At 41.6% G+C, this 14399-nt stretch overlaps 1 protein-coding gene across 1 annotated transcript in view; it reads left to right on the forward strand.

Annotated features, from left to right (window-relative positions):
* Window positions 1-10064, forward strand: part of CRTAM (cytotoxic and regulatory T cell molecule) — a 34369-nt gene extending 24305 nt beyond the window's left edge. Inside the window, exons 6-10 of the mRNA XM_011926990.1 lie at window positions 1-81; window positions 2140-2223; window positions 4945-5091; window positions 5551-5637; window positions 8681-10064. Of these exons, the coding sequence (XP_011782380.1) occupies window positions 1-81; window positions 2140-2223; window positions 4945-5091; window positions 5551-5637; window positions 8681-8811 (530 nt within the window). The 3' untranslated portion in view covers window positions 8812-10064. The remainder of the gene's footprint in view (window positions 82-2139; window positions 2224-4944; window positions 5092-5550; window positions 5638-8680) is intronic.
* Window positions 10065-14399: the final 4335 nt, after the last annotated feature.

Below are 14399 nucleotides of genomic sequence, written 5' to 3' on the forward strand. Positions count from 1 at the left end.
TTACTGATGAAGAGACAGCTTCAGATGCTCTGGAGAGAAACTCGGTATCCTCTCAAGACCCACAGCAGCCCGCCAGTACTGGTAAGTGTCAAAATCATAAAAACTTGTTTTAAAAAATCGTGCCTCCTTGGGAAGGTCATTTTTCTCATTCTAAGTTTTGAGAATACTTTTTGTTTTAATTTTTACTAAGACCATACAGGCCCCCTCCAGCTGGCTCCAGCATTGTAGCATCCTAGAGTAGAACCACATCAAGCATTGGAATACTTAGTGGGATGGGCTTCAAGGTGACATAAAGCCTTGCAAGTTCAGTTCTAGTTTGCTTGAGACAGAGATGTACACATATACACACACACATTCACGACTGTGACATTTGAATTTCCTCTGCAGTAAAGGACAAGGTTGAATTCATTTATACGGAGACTCGTTTCTTTGTTTTCCCATCTAAAGCACACCAACCACAAAACACAGACTTGGTATCAACAAAGAGAAAAGAAACAGAAGCTGGAGACTTGGTGTTGCCATTGAATAACAAAATCACCTTTGAAGGCACATCAATTACTTGATTGTCAATAACTCAGGTCATTTTTGATTATGGGATTGAACTACAAATGCAGAATACTTTAGAATGCCTGGATTATAATTCCAGTTTTTTAGACAGTGAACTCACTAGAAGTTGACTCAGAGCAATGATCATATATCTGATTTAACTTTGTAGTTTACCTAGCATAGTATGCAGCAATAGCAGCTGCTCAGAAAATGAATTACAAATGAAAAGAAAGAAAGAAAGAAAGAAAGAAAGAAAGAAAGAAAGAAAGAAAGAAAGAAAGAAAGAAAGAAAGAAAAGAAAGAGGGAGGTTATGGTGCTTTGAGCAAGACTATTAGCCTCATCCAGAAAGGCATAAATTCCTACATATTCTCTTTCCATTTCATGTAGTATATCAATAAGAATTTCATTTGGTGGAATAAGGGCTTTCAGATCATTATCATGTTCATAGTTCTGAGTATCAGATCACATTTTTAAAAATGTGTATCCTAAATAATATTTAAAAGTAAATGTTTGGGATTTCTAAACACTGATAAATACAACATGTACCATACAATTTTTTGAAGGACAATGGAAATTGAAAATATTATGAAGTGGAACAGCCACATCACTTGCTTTAATAATCCAATATTTGTAAACGTGTTTAGAATCTAGTTACTTTTAATGGCTTGCATCATTACTGAACAACTCAATTTTCTGCTCTCTTTTTGATATATAAAACTTTAAAAATATGGTTTCTAAAATTCCTTCCGGCTTTCTATTTCTACAATTTTATTACCTTTAATACCCATTTTCAATAGAATGGGAGGCTTCATTTCCCTCAGGGTCCACATAGTGGCGCTGTGCAATGGACTAAAAGGCAAGAAACTGCAGAGGGAAAAAAGGAAATTGGAAACATAAGCAGTACGATCTGCAAAAAAACAAAAACAAAAACAAAAAAACCCACAGTGTCTTATTTTTTATAATTTATCTTACCTAGAAAAAAAATCATATTACATCTCACTTCTAATGGGGAGGCAAGCAGAGGTTTGAATGATAACTGAAGCTATATTTCAACATAAAAATCATTGCTTTCTGCATTTCAGGCAGTAGGTTTTTTATAATTAAAGCTTGGAATGCCATTCCTCGGTGTTGAGTTGTTATCTTGAAGCATCCTAAAGACCTTCTCCCTAATAGGCCTGATTCAGGATGGAAGCATGAAATAATGGTTTAAATGCTGGGTTCTAGAGTTAGGTAAAACAGGATTTATGTATTGGCTTTGCCACGTACTTGCTACAAGACTTTAGGTACTTTACATAACTGCTCTAAATCTCCGTTTTCTCAGACCTGTGGTGAGAAATAATATATACCAAGTGCTCAGTTCAAGGCTGGGCACAGAGTAAGTGTTCAAAACATTTACCTTAAAAAAACAAGGCAAAGTGAGCCCAGTCATTTGCAAATATGTTTACAAGAAATCCATAGTTCAAAAATGATCTCAGTGCTGTTTTTTAATTTGACTTCCCAAGCTGCTCTGCGAAGACTTATGTAACTACAGTTGCATATAGTCACATGCATATAATGTATGCATAGCTCATGTTTTATTTTTTTCACTTTAGTGTCAGTAATGGAAGATTCTAGTACATTGGAAATTGACAAAGAAGAGAAAGAACAAACCACTCAAGATCCTGACTTGACCACCGGTAAGTATCACCCACTACATTTAGAATAAACACTCGACATTTTAACCTCTTTAATCGATAAATTCAATGGCCTTTGTCAATCCTCCTTTTTCTTGACCTTTCTGCCCTTTAGGACATGATTGGTTAATCACGCCCTTGTCCCTCTTTGATTTAGTTACCTCTTGGCTTCTTGAAATACTTTTCCTGGTTCTGTTATCTGTTGCTAACCACTGCTTCCCTGTATCCATCAATTAACTTCTTAAATTGAGAAGAGAAAAAAAACCTCTTCTGACTTCTTAAATGTGTATATACTTCTGATTTTACTTCTCCATCTTTTGTTCTTCCTGTTTTTTTTCTTTTTTCTTTCTTTTTTTTTTTTGAGACTGAGTTTCGCTCTTGTTGCCCAAGCTGGAGTGCAGTGGCATGATCTTGGCTCATGGCAACCTCCACCTCCTGGGTTCAAGTGATTCTCCTGCCTTAGCCTCCTGAATAGCTGGGATTACAGGCTGCGCCACCACCCCGGCTAATTTTGTATTTTTAGTAGAGATGGGATTTCTCCATGTTGGACAGGCTGGTCTTGAACTCCTGACCTCAGGTGATCCCCCTGCCTCGGCCTCCCAAAGTGCTGGGATTACAGGCGTGAGCCACCATGCCCGGTCGTTCTTCCCTTATTTCTTAAAGAGTTTACTCATTCCCAAGATGGTTCCTGTTGCCACCAGGCAAAAGATTTCTCTCTTTTTCTTTTCTGGTTTTGTTTTGTTTTTAGAGACAGGGTCTCTCTCTGTCGCCCAGGCCAGGGTGCGGGGGCACGATCATGCCCCCTGCAGACTTGAACTCCTGGGCTCAAGAGATCTCCTACCTTCACCTCCCAAGTAGCTGGGATGACAGGTGTGAGCCACTGTGCCCGGCCAGCAAAATATTTCTATACCTATATTTTCAGAACATCCTCCTCAGCGTTAGTCCCAATTTCTTTCCATATTCTATATATCTGTAGCTGAATTTTCTGCGATTTCCTCAAACTCAACATTGCTAAATACCAAACAACACCTTCTCCCACAAAATCAGCTTGTCCAAAGCATCACACAGGCCCCAAACCTTAGTGTCATCTATCACTCCTGTGCATGTGTACAAATATATATATGTGTATATGTATATGCATATGCACACACGTGTATAAAATCGGTCAATTTCCAAGAACTTTTGAGTCTTCTCTTTCAGGTATTCTGTCCATTGTCACTGTTAACGTCCCAATCCAGGCTCTCATCATCTCCTGTGTGGAGTATTATAACTTCAGTTTCTCCTCCTCTGGTTCACTTTTAGCACCCTACCATCAAAATATCTCTTTACACTCTGCATACCTGTGTTCTACCATCAAAATATCTCTTTACACTCTGCATACCTGTGTTCTAAAACCCTTTACGGCTTCCTGAAGTCTACAACACAGAGCATGAGGCTCAAACACCTCATTAGGTGTCACCTAGTACCTACTTCTGCAGTCTCATATCTACAGAGTCCCTACGAGATATATATTTTTCTCTGAAAACATCATCCCTTTTCAATTGCCCTGCTCTTGTTTATCCTCCCTGCCCCTGGTGGAAGAGGAGACCTCCTGTCACCTCTCCTTACTCCCCCTTCAAGGCCAATATCACTGAAACTTTTTTGACCAACTCACTCCTCAGAGACCATTCTTGCCTCTGAACCCCTGAACACACTATGATATAAATACATATGGATCCAGAATTTGACATATCTTAATTTTGTTTGTTTTTACTAATTTGTTTATGTATAGAGAAGTAATACCCAAAGCATATGAACTGTGCTTCCTGCAGGTCCAAGCACAATGTTCTACAGGCAGCTGGCACTCCTTAATTATTTGTTGGTTGAGATAAGGTGACCAGGACATTTAGCAAAGCTATATCCTATAGAATCAGAATTCTAGGTTTAGAAAGCTTTTTTTTAAGAGACAAGTCTCACTCTGTCTCCCAGGTTGGAGTGCAGTTTCACAGTCTTAGTTCACTGTAACCTTAAACTTCTGGACTCAAGTGATCCTCTGCCTCAGTCTCCCAAGTGGCTAGGACTACAGGTGTGCACTACGGCTCCTGGCAAATTTTTATTATTATTATTATTTTTGTAGAGACTAAGTCTTGCTATGTTGCCCAGGCTGGTCTCAAACTCCTGGCCTCAAGCAACCCTCCCATGTCAGCCTCCCAAAGTGCTGGGATTACAGGCATAAGCCACTGCACCTGGCTAGAAATATTTTTAAGAGCTCATCTGATTTAGCCCAAATACCTTCCTGTAGGGCCACATTTAACCTAATGAAAATAAATAAATGTTCATTTTATTTGGATAGTTTTTTAAACTCCTTAACAATCCCTCTTGCTACTTAACTATATTTTGCTAAAAATCATTCCTACAACTAATTTGAATCCCCTGAGTATAATTTAAGTTGATTTTCTCATATGCTTTCTCTAGAAACAAAAAATAACTAGCCCAATAGCTATGTAACTTAAAAAATCTTTTCAAATCATCACACATAATTGCCTTGTTTATTGTATGCCTGTTTGCTTGTTCTCAGAGAATGAACAGTGTAAGTCTGTTTACCTTCACGGGTAAGCTCTTTCTCATCTCTTCATCTGAGCTGTTTATTAGCTTATATCACATTATAAAAGTATTGTTATGTATTCTCCAGTGACAAAAAAAAAAACCCAAAGTATATAAACTCCTTTTTTATTTTCCTTATAGACGCAAATCCTCAGTATTTAGGATTGGCAAGGAAGAAAAGTGGCATCCTGCTGCTCACGCTGGTGTCCTTCCTCATCTTCATACTCTTCATCATAGTCCAGCTCTTCATCATGAAGCTGCGGAAGGCACATGTCATATGGAAAAAAGGTCAGTGGGCAGGCAACCTGACGGAGGCTGTAAGACGCCAGAACAAATGGCTAAAAAAAGGGAAATTCTGTCTATTAAAGTTTCTGTCAGACACTACATAATCTATTTGATAAGTGCTGTCACTCAGATAAGCAATTGTTTGTTTTCTAGTAAACTCGGGTGCGAATCTCCAGGGACTATAGTCTAAGAGTGCATAACCAATAGAAACTAGCATAGCTCCAGAAACTGGCATTCAATGATAGACACTTCTATTCACAGAAGGATACAAATCCAAGGACTGCCTAGCACAGTGCCTACAGGAATCAAAAAACTATGTGTTGAATTAATGAGGGTATGAGTTATGGGAGGGGCATGGTAAGTCTACTATTGCACAGTAACAGAGGTATTATCTTATTCAAACACACATTTCTACATGTCCGTGGCATCAGAAATTAGTCACTTGATTTTCTTTTCTTGTAGAAAACGAAGTTTCAGAACACACACTAGAAAGTTACAGATCAAGGTCAAATAATGAAGAAACATCATCTCAAGAGAAAAATGGCCGATGTAAGTCAACTGTATGACCTGAGATCTGAACAATGAGGTTCATTAATGTATTAGTCAGAGTTCTCCAGAGAGACAGAGACCACAGAATATATATATATATATATGAGGAGGGGATTTATTGGGGGAATTGGCTCATGAGATTATGGAGTCTGACAAGTCCCTGGACAGGAGGTCTGCAAACTGGAGATCCTGGGATGCTGGTAGCCTGGCTCAGTCCAAGTTCAAAGGCCCGAGAACTCAGGGGACCACTGGTAAGTCCTAAAATCCAAAGGCCAGGGAGTCTAGAGTTCTGCTGCCAGGAGAGGAGGGAGTGTATTCCAGCTCCAGCAGACAGATCAACACATTTGCCTTCTTTCTGATTTTGTTCTTTCCGGGCTCCCAGTGGATTGGATGGTGCCCACCCACATCGAGGGCAAATCTTGATGCCCACCTACTCCAACAGACTCACACACTAATCTCCTCTAGAAACAACCTCACAGACAAACCCAAAAATAATGCTTTACCAGATTTGAGGTACTTCTTAACCTACCCAACTTAACACTTAAAATTAACCATCACAATTAATTAGTCACCATTAAAAAGGAGAAAAATAAAATTTGACATTTTTAGCCCCAGAAAGTCTCCTAAATCACCTTATAGAACTTAAGGAAACTCATCTGCAAAAAATAAATAGTAGCAGTCAAGTTCATGTAGCAGAAGGTGACTTCCTTTTGGGAAGCCGTCCTTGACTCTAACGTCACACACAGGGATACCCCAAGACCGCCAGAGGATCCTATGACACCTTTGTCATAGAAGCACTTCTTCCACCATATTGTAATTTTTGGTGTTTTTATATAGCTACAATACTCCTTTAGGTGGTAAGTAATCAGAATTACTCTGTATCCTCAGATTCTAGCACAGGGTAGTTGATACATTTGTTTTAAATGAGTGACTATAGGCTTAATTAATTCAAGAAGGCATGTTTCACGTCCTTTGGATGACTTCATTGCAATTCCCCAGACAAAATATGTAAAGAAAATGAAGAGAATCGGGATGGGAAGGAGATTGTGTATGGGAAGTGGAGGCTGGGGGTTGTATTCTTGATAAAGATCTGGAAGGCAGAAGCTAAGACAATAGAAAAGCAAGAATATTCCACCTTCCAACCATTTTATTTCCCCCATGCAAACTAACTTATTCTACCTGCCAGGAGCTGCAAGAAATACAGCGAGCTTTGCCGCTCTATTCTACTGGTTTTACTGAGGTTTTTGTAGGAGGCTTGTCTTTTATAACACCTCTGCCTCTTCAGGTATTGACCTACTAGAGTATGAACTGCAAAGACCGAATAATAGATGTACTAGCTGGGGGAGGAACACAAGCGAATTGACTGTGTGAACACTGGGGGTGGGAGGGGAAAATGTGTGTAAACAACATCCAAGTCAATTGTGTTGCAACACCTGTTTTTAAATACCAGTCATCACATACTCACCTGGCGGACAGAAAAATGATGTTAATATCACGTGTGAGTTGGCTTGCTCCCTGTGCTGTTTTTCCTAGGCAAGAGGAACCAAAACAGTGGGAGTAGAATTATGTCTATTAGCTGGAAAAATGGAAGCCCTTCCAGTTCAACTTTTAAAACAGTTTTTTTGTTTGTTTTTGTTTTTTTGGTTTTTTTTGAGACGGAGTCTCGCTCTGTCGCCCAGGCTGGAGTGCAGTGGCCGGATCTCAGCTCACTGCAAGCTCCGCCTCCCGGGTTCATGCCATTCTCCTGCCTCAGCCTCCGGAGTAGCTGGGACAACAGGCGCCCGCCACTTCGCCAGGCTAGTTTTTTTTCGTATTTTTTAGTAGAGACGGGGTTTCACCGTGTTCGCCAGGATGGTCTCGATCTCCCCCGTGATCCGCCCATCTCAGCCTCCCAAAGTACTCACTCTGTTGCCCAGGCTGGAGCACCGTGGTGCCATCATAGGTCACTGCAGCCTTGACCTTTCGGGCTCAATCAGTCCTCCTACCTCAGCCTCCCTAGTAGCTGGGACTACAGGCATGCACCACCACGCCCAGTTAATTTTTGCAATTTTAGTAGAGACGGGGTTTCATCATGTTGCCCAGGCTAGTCTTGAACTCCTGGACTCAAGTCATCCACCCACCTTGGCCTCCCAAAGTGCTGGGATTACAGGCATGAGCCACCACGCCCAGCCAACTTTAAGAAAATTTAAAATGAGTACCTGCACTACTCAGGGGCTTCCTCCCCAGAAAAGTACATCTCGGGGGTTTCACTTTCTCCTGAGCACAAGCCTTCACTTTCATCCTCCTTGCCTTAGCACCCTGAAATCCAGCATTTTAATTGTGTTGTTTTGCACATGTTAAAAATATTATCTGGGGCTATCTCTAGTCTGTTTGTACAGAGTTGCCTAGGCTTTGAGTGATCTGCCCCGATCCTGTTTTTGCAGTAAACCCTGTTATTTTTAGTGTACAGTTTTGCTAAGGCAAGGTGTTGTGTTCAGCAACAGATTATTTTACGGCAGAAATATCTGTATATTTTCTTTCAGTTTTACCAGTATATTGTGTATATAGTAAGACTTCTTTAAAAATTATAGTATAGGTGGGTGCCGTGGCTCATGCCTATACTTCCGGGATTTTGGGAGGCTGAGGCGGGTGGATCACTTGAGCCCAGGTGTTTGAGACCAGCCTAGGCAAAATAGTGAAACCCTGTCTCTACAAACAATTTACAACTTAACTGGGCATGGTGGCGTGTGCCTGTAGTTCCAGCTACTCAAGAGGCTGAGGTTAGAGGATGACTTAAGCCCTGGAGGCTGAGGCTGCAGTGCGCCATGATCACACCACTGCACTAGCCTGGGCAACAAAGTGAGATCCTGTCTCCAAAAAAAAGCCAAAAAACAAAAAAGAGTATAATAATGCCTTCAGACCCACTTCTATGCATCAGTAAGTTTTAGGTTTTTATAAAGCACTTCATGAACCTAAAAATATGATATCCAATCAAAGTGTTTCAAGTAAATGCGTGCAATGTTATTCAAAATAAATATTCACCTTCAACATGTTTTTCTTTCAGCTTCCCACCCTGTGCGTTGCATGAACTACATCACAAAGTTATACTCAGAAGCAAAAACAAAGAGGAAGGAAAATGTACAGCATTCAAAATTAAACGAAAAGCACACCCAAGTACCAGAGAGTATCGTGTAGTGCTCTCTGCAACAGAACATGTGATTTCAGGGTTGCCGCAGTGTCACCTCAGTGGACCAGCCTGGGGGAAGGAGCTTAATTGCTGAGACATTAACAATGACCTCACAGTGCAATGCAAGACGGTGTCCTTGGATAATGATCTGCCCCAGAGCTAGGGCAGCAACGTGAGGACCAAACCATGCACATAAAGCTTGTAGTTTAAAAAAGAAAAGAAAAAAAATAATTATGTCTGACACTACTTCAGAGCAGGAGGATTCTACGAAGCCTTGGGGATCGGGGTCAATGTGACCAGCTAACATCTTACCTCAAATGGAACAGGATTTTTCAGATGCTTTGCTCTAATGGAACTGGTTAAAAAAAAATTTTTTTTGTTGTTTAATATTTTCTTCTGGTCACAAAATAAAGAAATTTGGGATGCAAAGTACCTAAAGATCTCCGATCCTAAGAAGTTACTTCTGGCCGGGCGTGGTGGCTCATGCCTGTAATCCCAGCACTTTGGGAGGCTGAGGTAGGCGGATCACTTGAGGTCAGGAGTTCGAGATCAGACTGGCCAACATGGTGAAACCCCGTCTCTACTAAAAATGCAAAAATTAGCCAGGCGTAGTGATGTGCACCCGTAGTCTCAGATACTCAGGAGGCTGAGGCTGGGAAATCACTTGAACCTGGGAGGTGGAGATTGCAGTAGGTCGAGATTGCACCACCACACTCCAGCCTGGGCGGCTGAGGGAGATTCTGTCTCAAAAAAAAAAAAAAAAAAAAAAAGAAGTTACTTCTAAGACAGACTTTTAAGATGTAACCAGCACAAACCAATGTCAGGGAGGAGCGATGCATGACAATAAATGAGTCAGATGGGCATGAAGGCCCCAGAACCCATGCCCCAAGGCACAAAGAAGAGCTCAAGGTAGGCCCAAAGATTCGAATTTCTTAGATTACTAAACCACTTGAGCTGACCTTGTCTGTCAGACAAGATTTTTACCTGGAGATTCCATGACAAATACATGTGCAAAAGAAAATGATGGGTTTAATTGACTGATTATTGACCTAATGGATGGCTTTTTAAAATTTTTTAATAAAAAGCAGACTATATGTTTTTCTAGTGGCTATACCAAGTTATACTTCCTGTTTTCATATGTGAAAGTAACTGGGACATGCCTTTCTTTTTCAATCAGTTTATTTAAGCTATACAGCAAACTCTGGCATTTATGTGGAGCATTTCTCATTGTTGGAATCTGAATAAACCGATTACAAAATAATACACGTGCACATTCTAAGTCTGTAATTTGTGACAGGAGCCAGATCCAACCATGCTGATTTTTTGTTCTCTTGACAAAAATGTTGTGGACAATCACAACGTTACAGAAAAGTGTAAAGATAGAACAAAGCACTTTTCCCCCTGGAATCATTTGAGAGTAAGTTGACACGATACCCATCACCCCCCAAATCCTTAAGTGTGTGCTTCCTACAAATAAGAACACTCTCCTTTAAAAACACAATGCAACCATCAAAAGTGGGAAATTAGCACTGTTCTGCTTCCACGAACAGGCCTCAGACTCCATTCAGGTTTCTCCAATTGTCCCAAAGGATCCAGTTCATTTTAGTCTCGTTCAGTTTGGAACAGTTCTTCAGTCTTGGCTTGACTTTCATGACCTGGATATTTTTGAAGATTACAGGCTGATTATTTTGTAGATCATCCCTCAATTTGGCTTTGTCTGTTTTCTTGTGGTTAGATTCAAGTTACACAACTCTCATAGGACTGTCACAGAAGTGATGTTAAGTCTATTTCATTGGACCAGGTGCGATGGCTCACGCTTGTAATCCCAGCACTTTAGGAAGCCGAGGCAGGTGCATCGCCTGAGGTCAGGAGTTGAGACCAGCCTAGCCAACATGGTGAAACCCCATCTCTACTAAAAATATGAAAATTAGCTGGGTGTGGTGGTACATGCCTGTAATCCCAGCTACTCAGGAGGCTGAGTCAGGAGAATCACTTCTACCAAAAAATACAATCCCAGAGTGCTGGGATTACAGGCATGAGCCACCATGCCCGGCACATAATGGGGCTTTGATCTAGATGAAATGTGGTTCTATTTTTCAAAGTTGTACCTTCCAAGAGAGAAGCCCTCTTCCTTCCTATGATTGCTTTGAACAAATTTGTTCAAGAGCAAATTTGTTATAATTGATAATTACTCTAGACCTGTTGAAATATGTTAATTTTTAGACCAGGCACAGGTGGCTCACACCTGTAATCCCAGCACTTTGGGAGGCCGAGGGGGGGGGGGGGGTGGACCACGAGGTCAGGAGTTCAAGACCAGCTGGGCCAAGATGGTGAAACCCCATCTCTACCAAAAATACAAAAATTAGCCGGATGTGGTGGCAGGTGCCTTAATCCCAGCTAGTTGGGAGGCTGAGGCAGGAGAATCGCTTGAACCCAGGAGGCAGAGGTTGCAGTGAGCCAAGATCACACTACTGCACTCCAGTCTGGGCAACAGAGCAAGACTCCGTCTGAAAAAAAATTTTTTAAAAACCCAAATGTTAATTTTTTCCCACATTTTCTGCTCTATGTCTTGTTTTCTGTTAGAAGGAAACCAAAACTAAGGCCACAAACATGTCATTATTCTCCCCAAATGCCGTCTTGCCTAGGTTGATCTCAAACTCCTGGGCTCAAGTGATCTGCCCACCTCGGCCTCCCAAAGTGCTGAGATTACAGGCATGAGCTGCCAACCTGGCCCACACCCTTTTAAACAACCAGATCTCGGTGAACTCAGAGTGAGAACTCACCCATTAGCAACGGGTTGGTGCCAAGATAGTCATGAGGGCTCTACCCCGTGATCAAAATACCTTCCACCAGGCCCCACCTCTGACACTGGAGATTACATTTCGACATGAGATTTGGAGGGAACAAATATTCAAACCACATCTACGAGGCTAGAACATTTTATACTAGAAAGCAAAGAAGCTATCAAAGACTCTTCTGGGGCTGTGTTAAAAGGCCCAGAAACCAAATTGTGTACACCCTCCAGGGACTTTCAGTAGCCAAAGATGGGATAATCTGAGCATTAAAAAAGAGTAGTGATTGGGCCTGGTGCGGTGGCTCACGCCTTTGGGAGCCAGCACTTTGGGAGGCCGAGGCGGGTGGATTCCAGCACTTTGGGAGGCCGAGGTGGGTGGATCACGAGGTCAAGAGACCAAGACCATCCTGGTCAACGTGGTGAAACCTCGTCTCTACTAAAAATACAAAAATTTGCTGGGTGTGGTGGCGTGCACCTGTAGTCCCAGCTACTCAGGAGGCTGGAGAATTGCTTGAACCCAAGAGGCGGAAGTTGCTGTGAGCTGAGATCGCCCCACTGCTCTTCAGCCTGGTGACAGCTCGAGACTCTGTCTCAAAATAAATAAATAAATTTTAAAAAATAAAAATAAGTAAATAAATAATAAAGAGTAGTGATTGAAACATGTTAAATACATTAAAACTCATGAGTTTTTACAACACTTTAAAAATGTACCAATCAGCTTTAGAGATTGCTCAGACACTAGTTTTTAAACTGAAATTGGGAATATATTATTAAAATAACTATGTACTAAAAACGGCCACGAGCACAAGAAAAGATGGGAAACCACAAATCACAACTGGAATATGATGCCACTTCACACCCATAAAAATGGCTGTCATAAAAAAGACAGAAAAGAACAAATTTTGGAAAGGTTATAGAGAAATGAGAGCCCTCAGACATGACTGGTGAGAATGTAAAATAGCTCAGCCACATTGGAAAACAGCCTTGCTGTTTACTCAAAAAGTTACACATAGGGCTACCATATGCTTCAGCAGTTCTACTCCTAGAGAGACTATACCCAAGAGAATTGAAAAATATGTCCACACAGGCGGGGTGCGGTGGCTCATAGTGAAACTCCATCTCTACTTTTTAGTAATCTAAAAAGTGGCACAATCTCGGCTCACTGCAACCTCCTCCTCCCAGGGTTCAGGAGATTCTCCTGTCTCAGCCTCTCGAATAGCAGGATTACAGGCACGCGCCACCATGCTCTTGTACACACAAAACTTGTACAGTAATATTGGCCAGGTGCGGTGGCTCATGCCTGTAATCCCAGCACTTTGGGAGGCCAAAGTGGGCAGATCGCTTGAGTTCAGGAGTTTGAGACCAGCCTGGGCAATGTGGCGAAACCTCGTCTCTACAAAAAATTACAAGACGGAATTAGTGGGGCATGGTGGCCCTCGCCTATAGTCCCAGTTACTTGGGAGGCTGAGGTGGGAGGATCACTTGAGGTCAAGATGGCAGTGAGCCACAATAGTGTCACTGCACTCAAGCTGACAATGAGACCCTGTCTCAAAAAAGTAAAAAAAAAAAAACCTTGTACAGGAATATTAATAGCAATATTATTTATAATAGTCAAAGGTGAAAACAACCCAAATTGCCATCAAATGATGAATGGGTAAATAAGTTGTGGTATATTCATAAAGTAAGACGACATGCGGTGGCTCAAGCCTGTAATCCCAGCACTTTGGGAGGCCAAGGCGGGCGGATCACCTGAGGTCAGGAGTTCAAGACTAGCCAGACCAACATGGAGAAACCCTGTCTCTACTAGAAATACGAAATACAAAATTAGCGGGGCGTGGTGGCATATACCTGTAATCCCATTTACTTGGGAGGCTGAGGCAGGAGAATCGGTTGAACCCAGGAGGCGGAGGTTGTGGTGAGCCTAGATCATGCCATTGCACTCCAGCCTGGGCAACAAGAGCAAAACTCCATCTCAAAAAAAAAAAAAGTGAAATATTATTTGGCAATAAAAAGAAATAGAGTACTGATACATGCTGTAACATGAACTTTGAAAATATTATGCTAAGTGAGAAAAGCCAGACACACACTCACAATGACAGATATTGTATGATGCTGTTTATATGAAATGTTCAGAATACGCCAATCCAAAGAGACAAAAAAGAGATAAGTGGCTGCCAAGGACTGAGGGAAGTGGGGAATGAGGGGTGACTGCTAATGGATACGGGGGTTCCTTTGGGGAGACAGTCTGGAATTAGCTGGTCGTGATGATTGAGAAAACTCTGAATATTCTAAAAATTACTCAGTTGTGCATTTTAAGAGGGTGAATTGTGTGGTATGTGAATTATACCTCAATAAAGCTGTTATTTTCTTTTGAGACTGAGTTTTACTCACTCTGTCACCCAGCCTGGAGTGCAGTGGCACAATCTCGGCTCACTGCAACCTCTTCCTCCCAGGGTTCAGGAGATTCTCCTGTCTCAGCCTCCCGAATAGCAGGATTACAGGCACGCGCCACCATGCTCAGCTAATTTTTGTATTTTTAGTAGAAACGGGGTTTCACCATGTTGGCCAGGCTGGTCCTGAACTCTTGGACTCAAGTGATCCACCCACCTTGGCCTCCCAAAGTTCTGGGGTTACAGATGTGAGCCACTGCACCCAGTCGAGCTGTTAGCTTTCAAAAACAACTTTGTAGAACTTGTTTGGGTCCTGATTTAAACCAACCAATTATAAAGACACGTAGGAGACAGTCTGGGAAGTGTGAACGCTGAGGATTAGATGATATTAAGAAGTTATTACTAATTTTGT

Source organism: Colobus angolensis, unplaced genomic scaffold, assembly GCF_000951035.1.
Source record: "Colobus angolensis palliatus isolate OR3802 unplaced genomic scaffold, Cang.pa_1.0 Scaffold7, whole genome shotgun sequence".
NCBI lineage: Eukaryota > Metazoa > Chordata > Mammalia > Primates > Cercopithecidae > Colobus > Colobus angolensis.